Genomic DNA, 18,382 nt, shown 5'->3' on the forward strand with positions numbered 1-18,382 from the left:
AAAAATTTGCACGTGTAAAAAAATGTTGGCCGCACGTCAAATTGGCCACGGACGCATGAAAATTGGCCATGGACTCGTAAAAAAGGATTTGGTCACGTAAAAAAAGCGTGGGCAACCAAAAAAGACGCGGGCGACACAATTGGGCAACGAATGCGTTTCACAGATTTTCCACTGTTTTGCGAATTTTCTTGCCGTTTTGAGAATTTTATGGCGAAGCGAAACGGGACAGATTCACTCATCACTAGTTATATATTGATACAATATAAGGGTGTGGGTAATGCCAACCCCTTGGATGTTGCTCCCAGTGGCCTCAAAGCAGATGCACATTTTTAAATCTCTGAACCCTTGGAACTTTATACAGTATATGCCTGCGTTGCTCTATCAACACTTTTTTAAATTGAATGTGGGTCACGTGTATAATATGTTGGGGACCCCTGTTCTAGAGCAAAGTCGCTTGTTCTTGCACCTTGCAACTACTACATGCACCTGCAAGTCTTATTGTTTGATAAGCAATAGTTAACATTTGAGCACCATTAATGTCTAGCACTCATCCAAGATACTTCGAAATTACATATTCCATTAATGCGGAGCCAAGAAGCTTGCAGATTAAAGTGCAGGCCAACGCACAATTTGTCTACATATAAACATACTAAAACAAAGTTTTTTCATTAAGCCTTTGTGGATCTCCCCAACTCCAAGAAATATTCCCTGAGACCTTGGTGGATAGTTTTTTTTTTAATTATGTAAACATCTTATCCAGTACCTGGATAATCTTCCATATATACCATTTGATGTCTAAATCCCGGCTAAACATTGTTATACAGCAAAGAGATTAGAGACTATTGTAATTATTTTAAGGAAATGTACTGTGACTGCTTAAAGGTATTGGAGATATGCAGTGTGCCAGAATCATGTCTGAGCTGAACAGGTCCTTGTGTGCATTTACATGATAACCTATGCTGCTCTGCAATAAAGAAGAGAGGAACACTGGACCCTCACTGCAGTTGCAGTCACTCACAATGTTAAACAGTAAAATGTACTGTTTTGTGAAACTGCAGGGGGCAGAGAAGAGACACACACAGATGATTCAGGAAAGGAATTCCTAAAATACATGAAGGCATAGAAAGCAATTTCTACTTTTACTGGGAACAGATGGAGAGAGAGACCTGTAAGAAGCAATTCTGCTGCTGGAAATAGAAGGGATTCTTAAGAACTCAAAGACTTTTCTAATTCAGCAATAGGCTACCAGACACCCACAAAGCCAGAAGTACTGTGTATTCCATATAATAGTATTAGCTGCTGGGATGACTGAAGCTTTATATTACATGATCAGCTAACACATACCCCGAACTGAGCTCTGCACTTCACTATGAATTAATGTGTGGGAAACTCAATATCCATCATCAAACCTAAACAGAGAAGTGATTGCCTGCTGCTGAAGTTGGATTCTCCTGACCTGTTACTTTTCTGGTTCATTTGCAAGGACTGGCTACTGTTCCTACTGCTTAACTGGAAACCTTAATCATCAATAGATCACCAAGAGCAACACAAGGTAACCCCCTTCCTAGGATTTCATTTTCTGTTCTTATATATTTCTATATATTTCTATTTTTATAGTAAGTGTAAAATTTATCAGAGTGAGAAAATGTGAATGTATTGATTATACTGTACAACTTTTGATACCAAACTGCTAGTCTGAGATGAATGGCACCACATCAAACTACCAGCACCACACTGTAAAGGAAGCATGGATTGCTTATGTGCATGCTATTTAATTTTTTAACACAGTTTTTTTTATAGTAGAGATACAAAAATAATGTTTCATCCCCCCCACCACCATTTCATAAATGTAAGAAGATAAAAATATAAAATAGAGAATATTAAAGCACAGTTGACAAAGGTCTACAAGCAAATTCTACTGTCTTTATTTGTCAGTTGCTGTCAAAAACTGATTCCTTTGGCCGGCTCCTAGAAATATATATGAATCTGGAACTTTTAAAGAGTCTGTGGGATCAGAAAACTCCTGCATTGAATCTTAAATATGATGAATGCATTGTTATTAGAGAGAGCTCCCTAGCTTCCCAGGGGGTATTAGTCCACCTGTAAGTCACCTAATTTCATGGCCAGTGCCATTTTGCCCTTCTAAGTTCAGTTCTCAAGTGACTACTTATATTTAGGCAATAATGTAACTGAAAGATGTTTTACTGCAGGACATTACCCAGGCTGAAAAGAAACACATTTCTGTACATGAAACAGACAGCGGGTATGCATGTTGCAAAGTCTTGTCCCACTTTGGTCAAGTGGTGTTGATGGGTGGAAAATAATAATTTGCAGATTATTTCAGTTAAACATTAATCACGAAGCACATTTGCCATGCGATTTTTTTGTCACCTGTGTCTTTTTTAATACAACAGCGCCCTTTTTTGATGCAACTGCTCCCATTTCTGACATGACCGCAACCAATTTTTACGCGACTTGGACATTTTTTGATGTGCAACAAATTTTTACGCAAAACAATTTGCCCATGGCGAAATGCGCAAATTCACTGCAAATCCATGCCTGGCGGAAAAAGTCGCTCATCACTACCCATGTTACTGCCCTTTATTAAAGGAGAAGAAAAGACAAAGTTACTTGGGGGTGCCAAAATGTTAGGCACCCCCAAGTGACTTTAAGCGCTTACCTTGTACCCCGGACTGGTGCCCCTGTTAGGAGAGAACAGCACCAGCCTGGGGTAGCTGCGAGCGCTTCCTTCTTCCGCCTTCATTTTCCAGCAAATGCCAGTGGTCGGCGCATGCGCAGTAGAGTGAAAAGCAACTTTTCTGTTAAAGTTCGGCTTTTCACTCTACTGCGCATGCGCGCGATCGAAGGCGGAAGAAGGAAGCGCTCGCTGCAGGTACCCCGGGCTAGTGCTGTTCTCTCCTAACAGGGGCACCAGCCCGGGGTACAAGGTAAGCGATTTAAGTCACTTGGGGGTGCCTAACATTTTAGCACCCCCAAGTGACTTTGCCTTTCCTTCTCCTTTAAGCTATTTTCACCTATATATGCTTTCCAACAGTATTCTTCCCAAAGCATCAAAAGGGACAAAGGGTTACAGAAGAAATTTTTTTTCTCATTAATAGTCTTACTAAAACATTCTAAAAAATGTTAGGAATTTAAATGCTATTCACAAAGGGTTCTTGCATATTGTCATGCTCCTTACTAGTGCCAATCTACCACTTTAGCCTTTGATCATGCACCAGTTGCAAAGTATAGGGCGCAGAGATGCAAGAAAGTGCTACTCCAGGGCACCCTTTGCATGTTCCACCAATGCATGGAATTGACCAGTGCCTAATGAATTGCACATTATTGCTGTTTCTGGCACCACATGCATCAGCTCACTTTGAATTGACATTATTCCAACACTAAAAATGAACAGCACTGACAGCTGCATTCAATTTTTGGTGCCCATTATTGTGCTCAAATTGTGGGAAAAAATCCTCCATTGTGACAAAATAACTTGGCAATTTTCTCATTTTAGCGTCATGCACTTAGCACTTGCATTAGTAAATTAAATGTGTGAGAATTTGTTTTCTTATTCCCTCTTATTTCTGAGCCAGATTCAATTAGATAAGATAAAGCGTATTTCATAGACCATCACATAAAATCATCACTGATCACTAGAGTATATCTGAAGCTGAATTGACTTAAGTTTGCTTGTCTTATTGAATCTGCCCCATGTAATTCTTCTAATAGCTAACTCCATAATTTTGCAGATGTCTAAACAATACCATGTGTTGGAAATAATGAGCATGTAATGTCCCTGAAAATGGAAAGCAATGGCTTTCTGCTTGGGGAAACATTTAGCTGAAATCATTAAGTTAACATTATGCAGACATAATCAGTTCTTTAATTAAGATACTGTACCTATGTCGTGTACATACTGTAGTACACTGCACATCCCTTAGACTTACTGTATAAATTGCTGCTAGAATGTGGCTGCATGCCTCCATTCCTGTTTAGTCACCCTCAAAAGCAAGACCTCCACCTACTTAGTGGCTTCATATTTCACTATAAAGACATGAAATCTCCTGGAACCAAGTTCTACAGAGGAGGGAAGAGGAAGGGCAATTCAGTGATATCAGCATATTTTCTTCTTGGAATTACAACTTGCCAGCTCTATCCATCTTCTGAAAACAGTTCATTTTGTTTGGACTAACTATTTGGCAGCTAGAGAGTTGACGTGTTCTCTGGCAATGCAAAGTTTTTTTTTCCGCAGAATATTTATGAATGTTGTTAATATATGAAACAATTTATTGGGACCATAACACACAAAGCTCAAGTTTACATTTTGTTAGATACTACCAAATACCTGTGGGCTATTTGGGTCAGCTTTACAGATTTGCACAAAGCTATATGAACTTAGAATACTAACCTTGTTGTAGCCTACACTGCTAAAGGTTGGCCAAGGACAAACTTGATTATAGAAATAGTCCTCTATCCAACAAAGTGGAAGCATATGAGTGAGGGTTGACAAGCAAAGGACTTTTATACATTTGTACATATATGTTATGTTTATATTCCATGTGTGTGTATAAATAAATATATATATATATATATATATATATATATATATCATGATAAAATAAATACCGCAGTCACAAAAAAGCTTCTTTATTTAAAACGTCCAACTAAAGTTTCGGCTGCTTCCACAGCCTTTTTCAAAGTGAATAACCACACACAGAGACCCTCTGATAAACCCAATGTGGCGCCAAAAATAGGCTGATGACGTCACTCTGTTACTAGCCAGTGCTCCCCCCCATCAGTGTACATATATCAAAATAAATAAACCGCAATACAAAACTAAAATGGGATTCCAAATAACAGAATAGCATATGCACAGAAGTACAAGGAGCACAGAACAAGGAAAGTAAAAAAATGTTGAAGGGGACAAGAGAAAGACAACCTGTATAGCTGAACTGCAGCTCCCATGCAGTGCCGAGCGACATCAGGAGAACCGAACGGACCATAAGGGTAGAGTAGTTTTATATATGGAGCACAAGTCCAAGCACATTCCCAACCTCATAATGATTCACTTCATCCATAAACGTAACGCACGTCACCCCCTCAAATAGAGGTGGTAATATATTCTTTAGCGGCTGACGTTCCCAACTATTGTGGGGACACAGAAGTTTAGAGTCTCTACCGCCCATTATAGAAGTGGTCCCATTCAGGCTGTGGGGACACGAAAGTTTGAAGCCCCTACCGCCCATTCTAGAGGCGGCCTTCATTAAGACGGAGGAGAGAAAGTTCAGTTCCTCATAATAACCACCAAAGCTGGCGGATCCATATAGTTTTAGAGGAGGGTGCTGAGGTTGCGGTTTACAATGGATATAAGTCGATCACCATAGTCCAGTAACTCGCATCCCAAACGGTTATAATAAAAAGTCAAAACCGGTTAAATGGGAGGAATGGGTTTTAACGCTCACAGAGGGGGACAGTAGGTTGTGACTTATAACAACTCTAATTATATCGCTCAAGTTCAAAGGCACTTAGATCAGGTCGTTGCCTACAGCACAGGGTGTACTGGAGAGAGAAAAAAGCAAGGAGCTGATAAACGTATGTAGAAAGTGTGTAAATAAGATAGAAACAAAAATGGAACAGTTGAGTAGAGATCAAAGTCTAATCAGAGCATATAACTCAACAGTAAAGTTACATATAAGAGAAAACGTTGTAATGTTCATATTGTAAATTACAACAGTTTCACTTTGGATGCAGAATCACACTTAATGCAGAATGTAGCAACATATAACAAATAAACTGTTACTGTTACTCTGAAATGCCAATATTAAATCTTTGTAGACTGGAGCTGAGGGGAATCACAGCTCAAGTGACACATAGAGAACGTTGGTTTCACTGCAGTGTCCTGTTTCACTGTCCAGCGCCACATCTGTAAATTGGAAGGACACAGACTGCAAAACACTATTACACCATTCCTCATGCCATCCTCCACACACCCTACATAGCATTCCTATCTAAAAAGATCTAAAAAGCATAAACTCCTCAAACCCACATGCAGGAAGTCTCCACTCTCACCCAGACCTGAGCCCTTAAAGGAACAGTAACACCAAAAAATGAAAGTGTATAAAAATAATTAATATATTATGTACTATTGCCCTGCACTGGTAAAAGTGTGTTTTTGCTTCATAAACACTACTGCAGTTTATATAAATACCCTGGCTGTGTAGACATGGGGGCAGCCATTTAAATTGAAAAAAGGAGAAAAGGCACAGGTTACTAAGTAGATAACAGATAAGTAGCATAGATTCCCATTGTATTCTACACAGTTATCTGTTATCTTCTTATGTAACCTGTACCTTTTCTCCTTTTTTCAATTTAAATGGCTGCCCCCATGGCTACACAACATCTATTTCTATTAACTACAGTAGTCTTTGTGAAGCAAACACACAACTTTTACCAGTGCAGGGCAACAGTACAATATATTTTAATTATATTAAAACATTTTTATTTTTTAGTGTTACTGTTCCTTTAAGCCTAGGGACAAACGACAACAGAGAACGATGAAAGACTGACTTTCACCACAACCTTTACACCTGATAAGAGGCCACTAATTGATGCCATCTTCTACCACTGGTCAGTCCTTGAAAAGGACCGTACCCTACCAACCATCTATCGACATGCTCCACGTATTGCATACAAAATAGGGAACAATCTGAGGGATCTCTTTGTAAAAACTGCCCCCAGCCACTGCTACCAATCCTCTATGACCAGAATTGGCTCCCCACCACACGATTGGGTTGCTACAAATGCCCGAACTGCACTGCCTGCAATTCATTGATTTCTGGACCCTCATTTAACCACCCACACATGGGAAGGGTGATACACATTCAACACAGACTGATGTGCACCTCAAAATTTATCATTTATTTTATTAAATTTTATTAGGAAAGACTGTGACTACATTTAGGGATCGGATGGCTAACCACAGATCGGCCATCAGAACAGCACTAGCCTCTGGTGAAGCCAGCACCCCTGTAGCGTTGAATTTTTTACTACATAAACACACTCTAGCGAGATGCATGGTTATTGATTATATACCACCACCAATCCAGAGAGGCAATAGTGAGAAACTTTTCCTACAGAGGGAGCTCACATGGATGCACCGTCTTAACATCATTAGTCCTAATGGACTAAACAAACTTGAATCCTAATCTGCTTTCTATCTTTAATGACTATATGTGTACCTAAACTACTGACCATGGCCTTATACTCTATATTGTGATATGTAATCTGCATTGCTTTGTGGCCAATTGATAGATGTGGCGCTGGACAGTGAAACAGGACACTGCAGTGAAACCAACATTCTGTATGTGTTGAGCTGTGATTCCCCTCCAGTCTCCAGAGCTCCAGTCTACAAAGATTTGATATAGTCATTTCAGATTAATCACAGTGAAGATTTATAACAGTAACCATTTATTTGTTATATGTTGCTACATTCTGCTGTGTGATTCTGCATCCAATGTGAAACTGTTGTAATTTACAATATGAACATTACAACTATTTTTCTTATATGTAACTTTACTGTTGAGTTATATGCTCTGATTAGACTTTGATCTCTATTCAACTGTTCTGTTTTTGTTTCTTTCTTATTTACACACTTTCTACATAATTTTATCAGCTCCTTGCTTTTTTTCTCTCTCCAATACACTGTAGGCAATGACCTGATCTAAGTGCCTTTGAACTTGAATTCTATAATTAGAGTTGTTATAAGTCACAAATGAAATTAAGGAAGAAAGAAAGAAGATCAAAACACTGCACCACCCGCAGCTGTATTGATTTGTAGACTCGGACCAAGTTGAAACGTAACCTTTAATTAACCATTAAAATATATCAAATAGTTAAAAGTAAGGGGTACAGCTCGGTGACACGCTGAGGTGACCGCAATAGCACTCTATGCCTGGTTTAGGGAGATCAGGGGGGAGAAGAGTAAAAGCGGGGTTAACTACACCTGTTCTGGTTTGCACAACGCACCACACCACCCACCAACATCGTTTAGGACCACCACGCACCCTTTACCAAATCATACCCTCTTCCCCTCTCTCACACCATCAACACCCACGGCGCTTCAACACCTGCCTACCCAGCTAGGTTAAAATAAGTGCCTGACGCACGTCATGCGGAAAATTAAATAGACAAATAACTGCCCCCATAGTTCAAACAGACCAACCATACATGCCCCTGGGAACCCACCCCAGGAAGCATCATACCCAGTGCCACACCCCCCACCTCCTTTCCACTCTGCATGTGTATTCTGAGTAGCATCTCCAGGGAGACGTTAAGAACAGGTGCAGGGTTTCCGACTTCACATCTCCCTAGCAACGCCTCTCCCAGCACGAGCGCTAAGACCCTTTCAACCATGCAAGAGTTCTGCTCCCAATATATAGTTATAAATACTTTTAATAAATCTAGACACAGGCATTAATTTGATATAGAATTAAAAAGATTGTCTATATGAGATCAAGGTATTGAGATAACCATTACTCTATATTTCAATAGAGTAATGGACTTTTTTCACTTTCCTTGTTCTGTGCTCCTTGTACTTCTGTGTATATGCTATTCTGGTATTTGGAATCCCATTTTAGTTTTGTATTGCGGTTTATTTATTTTGATATATGTACACTGATGGGGGGAGCACTGGCTAGTAACAGAGTAACGTCATCAGCCTAATTTTGGCTCCACATTGGATTTATCAGAGGGTCTCTGTTTGTGGTTATTCACTTTGAAAAAGGCTGTGGAAGCAGCCTAAACGGACATTTGAAATATACAAGCTTTATTTTTTTCCTACTAAGTCCTGTGAGTGCGCCATTTATTTTATCACGCTTTATACTAATGTTCAATACTGCACCCAGGCTCTTTTATATTTAATTTAACGGGAGTGCCTGTTGCTCTGGACTTTTGAATAAAGAATTGACTTTCCACATTGTTCATGAGGTGAACAGATATAAATATTCTGCATGTATGAAAAGACTGAAAAAGTTACAGATTGGTTACACTGAACTTATTTGCTTGAATTGCAACAAACAACTTTGTGCTTAAGAAAACTCAAGTAACACATGAAAATTACCCTGGAATAAAAATGAGTTAAAAATCACTCCACCACGTTTCCCATGTAAGAGACATGGTGAAAAAAATAAAGAATAATTTTGAAATTTATATCGCCCCACAAATAGGCCTGAAATTCCAAGAGTCACAAAACAAAAATCTTTTTATTTTAAAGATTGTAAGCATGTTGTACTTGCTTCCATTGGTGGTTAGCCATCTTTTATGGGTTTTCTTTTTAGAATTCTACAGTATCGTTGTTTAAATGTTATATTAAGGGGGGCATTTAATAACGTTTAATTTTTTTTCATATACGGTTCAAATATGATTTTGTCACAGAAAAATCACTATTTATTATGCAGCATAACAACAAGTCCAAAAGAAAAAATATATCATGAAAAAGCTGTTAAGATCAAGTAGGAGTCAATGGCAGGTGTCTTTTTTAAAACTGGAAGGTCATTCTTTGCTTTGTGGTTTTCAGCTTCTCACCTGGCCCTGTTTATAGCTCTGATCTTTCTCTTCTTAGATGTTCTTGTGTGGTTTCATCCATAGCTTTTCCCCAAGCCAACGCCCTATACTTGTGTATCCAGGTCTCCCCAAAAGCTCTTGTGCTTTATTTTTACTACTTTCTAGTGTTAGTTAAGGACTTCATATTACAGGTATAGGACCCGTTATCCAGAATGCTCGGGACCAAGGGTATTCCGGATAAGGGGTCTTTCTGTAATTTGGATCTCCATACCTTAAGTCTACTAAAAAATCAATAAAACATTAATTAAACCCAGTAGGTTTGTTTTCCATCCAATAAGGACTATTTATCTTAGTTAGGATCATTTACAAGGTACTGTTTTATTACTACAGAGAAAAAGGAAATCAGTTTTAAAATTCTAAATTATTTGATTAAAATGGAGTCTATAGGAGACGGGCTTTCCGTAATTCGGAGCTTTCTGGATAACGGGTTTCTGGATAAGGGATCCCATACCTATATATATATATAAAATTGCAGAATGGAGAGCACACCAAAGTTCAGAAGCGATACCTGGGTGCCAGAGCAGCAAACTTAGAATAAAAAGGAAAATTGTCGGCACTCACAGGATTCTCACGATATATACTCACGGACACCAAAGCATAATAGGATGCAATATAGTGAGATTTATTGGACCAATAAATCTCACTATATTGCATCCTATTATGCTTTGGTGTCCGTGAGTATATATCGTGAGAATCCTGTGAGTGCCGACAATTTTCCTTTTTATATATATATATATACTGTATATTTGTAGAATGTAAGCTCTTTTGGGCAGGGCTCTTTTCACCTCTTGTATCGGTTATTGATTGCTTTATATGTTACTCTGTATGTCCAGTGTATGAAACCCACCTATTGTACAGCACTGCGGAATATGTTGGCTCTTTATAAATAAATAAATGTTAATTATACATATTTATATATATATGTTATTATTATTACCATTTATTTATAAAGCGCCAACATATTCCGCAGCGCTGTACAATAAGTATATATATATTGACTCCATTCCTTCTTATCAACAGACGTAGTGGTAACCAAAGGCCCAAAGCCAAACAGATGGATCAATGGGCTCCAAGTCTGGGTTCCCTGTGCACAACCTCAGACTGGGTTATACTGTATGTTAAATGGAGATTGAACCACAGTGTTTAGGATCAAGGAAGAACCTGTGGGTGGTTTTAGGGTTTTTAGCTGACTTCTGCTATGCTTTTGTTTGATGTGGCTTGCCATATACTGTTAGGTAGTCATGAAACATATTTTCAAATGCCAACATTAATGGATGACACAACATAAGGACTGTATAGCCATTATATCTGTAACTCTATAACCATCTAATCGAAACATATGTGTTTAGTCTACAGTATACAGATGATTTATGTGAATTTTACAGGTTAGAAAGAGGTATGGTTTAATTTGGTATCCGGCCAATAACCTAGGCATTTTACATTTTTTGTCTTGTATTACCCATTTTTCCTGGATTTTGTTTGCATTGTAAAGTGCTGTGATGGAATAAACCATAGTTACGTGATATTCCAGTAGAAGAGTGAGCAGTTCAAAGAAGTCGATGAAATAGGCTAACTATGATTTGTTTATTGATTTAGTGTTTCATATTATAATACAGATGTTTTACTTTGCTAATGTCATCATGTTACTTGAACAAGAGACCTCAGAACCTCAGAGCCCAGACCTTCTTGAACATATTTTAATTTTAGTTATATAAATTCACTGCAGATTCAGTTGCAAAAGAGGTTCAGTATTTTAGTTTTATTAATTTTACTGTACCTCAAGTCTCTGTTTCTTTAATATTTTTTGTCTTTCCTACCACCCTCAGTACTGCTAACCTGTTCTGCCAATTGTCCCTGCCCCATTTGCTGCCCTTACTTATTGATGGCATGCACAGCGCTGAAATCGCCAAAGTTGCCTTGAGAGGAAATTGCCGCGCTGCGTATGCCATCCCACCAGCGATTTACATTCTAGCCGGTGGGATGGCATTTCAGGGAGATTAGTCGCCCGCGTCAAAAAAGATTTGTCAGGCTGCGACTAATCTCCCCGTCTGTCACGGCCCTAATGGCATATCATTTTAAATTGTATTTGTTTATTTATTGCAGAACCTCTGATGGTCTCTATTTTGATTTTGTGATTGTTTTTACTATTCTAATTGTACTAGAATTTGTATTGGATGCTTTGGATAGGGAGCCACAAAAATCTTGACCATGTTTGAGTATAAACCTTGTATCCTAAATAAACCATATTTTGTTTCCATCTTAATCTCCTTTATTATACTCCACCCCATTTTATTATACTGAATAGTATATTTAGTCAACTTACGAATGCTGTATTTTATGTATTGCTTTTTAGATTTATCAGAGTGATGGTGAATTAAGATCTTCATGAAGGATGAAACCGATAGACAGAAGTTATCCGTGTCTACTTGGATTTCTTGTGACTTTTTGCCTTTCATTTCTCTCTAAGTGCAGCTTTGCCTGCCCTAATCCCTGTGCCTGCTATGTTCCAACAGAGGTACATTGCACATTTAGGTATCTAACTGCCATCCCTAAGCAGATCAATCCAGATGTGGAACGCATAAATTTAGGGTAAGTCAAATGTTTTCATTTTCTAGTGTGTCTTATTACTTACCATTAGTTGTAAGATTCATGTTATGTACAAAAAAAACATATTGCACTCTTACCCTTGTGTGTCCTATAGATCATCATTTTGTATCTGTATGTAGACTTTTATGCACTATTTTGTCAGCTCTAGATGAAGTTGTGAAGCTATCTGAATGACTCAAAATTATATCTGAAATTAGAGTACACTGTGAATCAATACATGGCTGGCCATATAATAGTAATAAATGCTCCTTCATCTATATTGTACTCTACCTCTGTCCCAGCCTACAAAAAAAATTCTACATATCTAATCTATTCTGCTTCAAAGTATTTTATAAAGTATACTTAGAATATTAATGAGCCACTGCACAAAAGGTGCACATAAATCTGTCACTGCACTGCTATAGTTCATGTGTTTTTCTAATCTACACTTCTCTGGCAACCACAAATTTAAGGCATTATAAGGAATGCTGTATATAACAGCTATGCCTCATTACTGTGTCTAAGAAGGCAGACATAAGCAAATGAATGGCTAATATAGTGCAGATGCAAAATGAGCAATGCACAAAATGCATGTCCTACTGTGATCGCTTTATCCATATTGGACATAGTATAAACACCATCATTATCCTTTCGGTAGTGTACAGTTGCTTAGCAGAGAAGCTGATGGGAGAATAAAGGGTCAAACAGAATTATAGATGCACAGAGTAAGTGGAGAATAAGGGAAAGTTTAACTGGTGTCCTAGTGCAATGAATTGTCAGTTCGCTAAATGACCAGACAACTGGGCATCCATGAAAACTCATTGCCAATACAGTTATTGCAAAACATATCTGTTCAATTAATACAGAAACCATTATATACCTTTGTATTGTGTATGTTGTGTGTGTCCACAATTAGAAATTACATGGTTATAAGAGTGAATACATTTATAAAGAACCAATTTATAAAGACATTTATACATTTATAAAGACCTATGTCATCTGCTAGACGGCTGCAAGCAGAGGAAAAGTCCCCCCTGTGGTTTGTTGGATTATTAGCACGAAATATGTTTTCTGAAGCATTCATGTGTATTCACAGGCCCGGATTTGTGGTGAGGCCACAAAGGCCCGGGCCTAGGGCGGCAGAAGTTTAGGGGCGGCATGCCGCCCCGCCGCAAGAAAATTTTTCAATTTGGCTCCCATACGGAGCAGTCGGGACCTCTCCCCACTGCTCTGTATGGTTCGCGCATGCGCATGGGGGGGCGCGTTCGCGCATGCGCACTGGGGGTGCGTTCGCGCATGCGCAGAGGGGGACACCTACAGGGGCGGCCTCGGGGCGCCTCAGAAAGAAATCCGGCCCTGTGTATTCAGCTTAATTAGTGCAGTGTTTCTCAGCCTTTTTCTCTGTAAGTTTCCTTTTGTCACCTTTCAGTTTTCCCAGTAAACTTTTACGTGTGTTTCAGCAGAAAAAATTCTTAGTCTATGGCAGGGTATTTTCTGGCGTTAAGTAGCTGTGAAAAAGTAGCTGCTACTAGTAGCTCCATGTGTCTTCACCCAAACTTTTATAGAAGTTTGGCAAATTGTCACTTATCTCCTTTAACATGGCTATAATCAAGTTATTCAATGTTTACCTATTGTTTAAAATTAAAACTATACTGCAAGTTGCTTGAAATAAACAACATAAGGTATAAAACAGGGGAATAGGAACTACTAACCTGTCTCTTTACAAAGGCCACTATGTCTCATACGAATATATTTTCTGTTATGTAATCTAATAAGCCAAAATTAATTTCCAGTTTCATTTCCGAGAAGCAGACAAAACTCTTGTGTTTTTATGGCAGGATAAATGCGACCATAATTTTCAGCTTGGTTCAGTTTTAAAAGCATTTCAAGTCCTGAAAACAAAAAAGAGAGAGCTGCTTCTTATTAGATCCGTCTCTTGCCAAAGAAAAGAAGATTTTTTTTCTATTTTGAAATTGATAAATGCTTTTTCAGTTTGTAAGGGACAAGTGTCACATACATTGTTTTGACCCTTTGTGCCTTACCATATGTAAAAGGAAATCAGAATTCTAGAAAAAATCTTTTTTTTCTGGTGACTAAAGAACTTAAGTAATAAATCTTAAGTGGGCAAAGTAGTGGAAACTAATCAAGAACTACTAATATTCACAGGTGCAAGGCTTCCTGTAGTGAATTCTGTGTGAATAATGTCTTTGTGTTTCTAATCATTATAGACTGTGTGGTTTCTCCATCTTTTGGCACGTTGCTTAGTTGGCAGTTATAAACTGAGACATTAAGATTATATAAATACGGCCCAAAGCAATCAAGCGAAGGTTGCTAGGACACCTACATTGTTAGTCTTTCTTCAGACAGATGAAAGGATTTCTAAAAAAACAAAAATAATGGCTAATAATAGGCCCCAAGTGAATGAACATTTTAAGGAATGATGAATATAAAGTGAAACATGAGTATGATGCAATATAACAACTAGGCAAAGGCTAATGATGACCAGATGTTCCAAGTTCCTACACACTCAAGCACAAACCTGTATACAGTAACAGAGGAACAGTGCAATGGTCAGCTGGAGACATAACTGCATTACTGTATACTTTCAATGAGAAAATCACCTTTATTAAGTTATAAACACTAAGCATTCAAGTAGCTCTTCCATTGTTAAATATTGTTATTATTTTAGAATGTTTTGTTTACCCTAATCTAATTGTCAAATCCTCTATTTGTTTTACTTTTTATTCCCTTATCTTTTCTTATGATAAATACTTACATTTAGTGATGGGCGAAATGTTTCGGCAGGCATGGATTCGCGGCGAATTTCCACATTTCGGCATTAGCGGATTGTTGCGCGAAACGGATGAAAAAATTCACCGCGGAAAAATTCGCCGCACGTCCAAAAATTTCCGCCGGCGTAAAAAAAGAATTGTCGCGGGCGTCAAAAGAATAGCCGCGCGACAAAATAATAGCCGCATGCGACAAAACAATAGCCGCGTGACAAAATAACAGCTGCGTGCGACGAAACAATAGCCGCGCGACAAAATAATAGCCGCGTGCGACGAAACAATAGCCGCGCGACAAAATAATAGCCGCGTGCGACCAATCAATAGCCGAGCGACAAAATAATAGCCGCGTGCGACGAAACAATAGCCGCGCGACAAAATAATAGCCGCGGGCGACGAAACAATAGCTGCGTGACAAAATAATAGCCGCGGGCGACGAAATAATAGCTGTGCGACAAAATAATAGCTACGGGCGACGAAACAATAGCCGCGCGACAAAATAATAGCCGCGGGCGACACATTTTTTTTGTCGCACAACATTTTTGCCGTTTCGCGAATTTTTCGGAACAGATTCGCTCATCACTACTTACATTCTCTTCTTTTATATAATTTAATCATTGCTAAAACATCAAGCCCATATCTACCAGTGTTCCTAGATCAAACAACATATTATGACCATACCCTTGCTTAGGGCGTTATTATACACCCCATCTGACCTAACTCTGTTCTAATTCAATAGAGCCTTGCCAGCCCATCACCCCCTTCAAAATTAGAGATGCCTAGCAGAAAATGGGACAGTTGGCAGAACTTGAAGCAACTGTAGTTATTATATATACTTAATTAAATAATTCAAAAGTATCCACACATATTTGAAAGGCCAACTTCTGCATTATTTAGACTATACAATTATACAAAATTCTAAAAGCTTATGGTACCAAAACCTTGGCACACTAATTGCTTGCCTAGTCAACTGTAGCAAAAGTTGTATATTTGAGTATACTACTCAATGTATTTTCCTCTGGTAAGCATTATGCATAACTTGACTGTTTCCAATATTTGGATTTAACTTGATCTGTCTATTCACAGATATAACAGCATTATCAAGCTTGAAGAAATGGATTTCTCTGGTTTACAGAAACTGGAGCTCCTAATGTTGCATAGCAATGAGATCCGGGCAATTCATGAAAGAGCTTTAAATGACCTGTCTTCACTGCAGGTAAAGGTTTAGGGGTGATACAGATTTAGAAAGTTCACCTTCAAATTAAATAACATCAGTTGTGTGGTCTACTGTTATAGATTGTTTCTGAATGTTTAGAATAAGTCATTTGGGTTGATGGAGAAGCAAGTATACAATTATACTTACTCCTTACTTACTAAGCAACACACTATGCAACAACCTATCCCCATATGTAATAAAAGACACTAAGAATTTACAGTAACCCATAGCAACCACTAAGATGTTTGCTTTTAAACAATTGACCAGTAAAATCTACATGCTGATTGGTTGCTACGGGTTACTGCTCTTAGGCAAAGTTAGTGCATTCTGTTACATAAAGGTGATAGTTATGCTTAACCTGATTAAACTGTTATGCGCTGTCTCAAATAAATTTGGAATTTTTGGGTTTCGTGCAAGGTGTCTAATGGGATGCCCTTCTCACCATCTTTCTCCAATTGCTGCCAATCTTTCTTCTCTATCTAGTGAGATATTGTTAGGAAATATATATTATTTAGACATATAGCCTTGTCTTGTTTACTTTTGTGCCACTTTTTTGGAATAAAATTCTATTCAAAATAGGAATATACATTTTATTGTCACTGTGGCACCATTTTCAATACATTTGTGATACAACGTATTTTGAGGGTTTCTAAATGGTATGTGTCTACTTATCACTAGAACATTTTGCAACTTACTTTTCCCTACATACTTGTATATGTGAGGGCTGAAGAAGCAGGTATTTTCTTATTTCCGGGTTCTATTTTTACATTCATATTTTTCATGTAACATAAGTCAGTGTATTATCTAAGCAGACATATAAAACAAAATTAAAGGATTATGCATCTAGGAAGAAAGGTGAAAGCCAAACATCTGTTTACGTAAGGCAATATGTTGATTTATACAGTCAAATATTTTACCTTAGAATGAATACTCATTAAATGTCTGTTCTTTCAGGTTTTGAAAATGAGCTACAATAAAGTGAAATCATTCCATAAAAATACATTTCATGGACTTAAGAATCTGGTGAGGCTACACATGGATCACAATAAACTAGACTTCATAAATCCTGAATCATTTTATGGACTCACATCACTAAAACTGGTCCATTTGGAAGGAAACCTGCTCACACAACTTCACACAGACACGTTTCTGACTTTGCGATATATACATATATTCAAAACGTCATCTATAAAACAAGTATATCTTTCTGACAACCAGCTTTCGTCACTACCTGAAGATATGTTCTCCTATATGACTGAATTAGAAGGAATTTATCTCCATGGAAATCCTTGGTCTTGTGATTGTAAACTAGAGTGGCTAAGAGATTGGGCACAGCAGTCTAGAGGTACTATGGTCTCTATTAAACTCAAACATATTATTATATAACTGCATTTTTTCACAATTATACAGTGGGGACCAGGCTTAACTGAATTATCTTGCCACACTCTTTCCCCTACTGAGGTAAATGGAGTGCATAAGATTCATAAAGTCTGCTTTATATGCACTATGAAGTAAGTGTGCCCAGCTAATCTATAAGTACCCAAGGAGTAGACTGTAGTGCTGTATAGAATTTGTTGTGTGCCTGGTGTTAACATTAGGAATGCAGTAGAATTAGTGAACCAGTTACTTGATGGCTGAGGAAGGCTAAACAGCCGCTGTTCACCAGTGATTCCCAAACTATGGAGCTGGTCCCCTGGAGGAACTTGGAGCAGTGATGGGGGCAGACTTAGGGTGAAAGTCAGTTCGGGTAAAAATTGGAAACATGGCCATTTGCTTTCCTAGATACATTAGAAATCCCAGTTTAAAGTCACTGCAGGTGAAATTTGGTTGAATATATATTTACTGTCCTAGATATTTTTTAAACTGTGACAGAATAACTGTAAAATCTATATTTTACTATACCTGCATCCATATCATGAGCTAAAAGGGCCTTTGTCAAAAGGGATTTTGACAAAAAAACCTGGGCTTGAACTGAAAACGTTTAACAACCACTGGATACACCTTGGTATCAATGACAAATTTAGAGTAAGGTCCTCAAGAATTATTTCAGAAAACAACTGAATTCTAAAAGGTGCTTACCCAAGCAAAAAGATGTTACCCAAGTCATGTGCAGGGTGGCAGCAGAAATTACGGGATATTATTGCATGGCTAAGAAATCAGTATAGCAGTG

The 18,382-nt window shown here is 38.1% G+C and overlaps 1 protein-coding gene across 1 annotated transcript in view; it reads left to right on the plus strand.

Moving 5' to 3' along the window:
* The first annotated feature begins 1,147 nt into the window (after window positions 1–1,147).
* igsf10 (immunoglobulin superfamily member 10) overlaps window positions 1,148–18,382 on the plus strand; it is a 28,140-nt gene continuing 10,905 nt past the window's right edge. The window contains exons 1-4 of the mRNA XM_012963663.2: window positions 1,148–1,552; window positions 11,978–12,213; window positions 16,083–16,212; window positions 17,167–17,557. Of these exons, the coding sequence (XP_012819117.2) occupies window positions 12,017–12,213; window positions 16,083–16,212; window positions 17,167–17,557 (718 nt within the window). The 5' untranslated portion in view covers window positions 1,148–1,552; window positions 11,978–12,016. The remainder of the gene's footprint in view (window positions 1,553–11,977; window positions 12,214–16,082; window positions 16,213–17,166; window positions 17,558–18,382) is intronic.

Source organism: Xenopus tropicalis, chromosome 5 (genome assembly GCF_000004195.4).
Source record: "Xenopus tropicalis strain Nigerian chromosome 5, UCB_Xtro_10.0, whole genome shotgun sequence".
Taxonomy (NCBI): Eukaryota; Metazoa; Chordata; class Amphibia; order Anura; family Pipidae; genus Xenopus; species Xenopus tropicalis.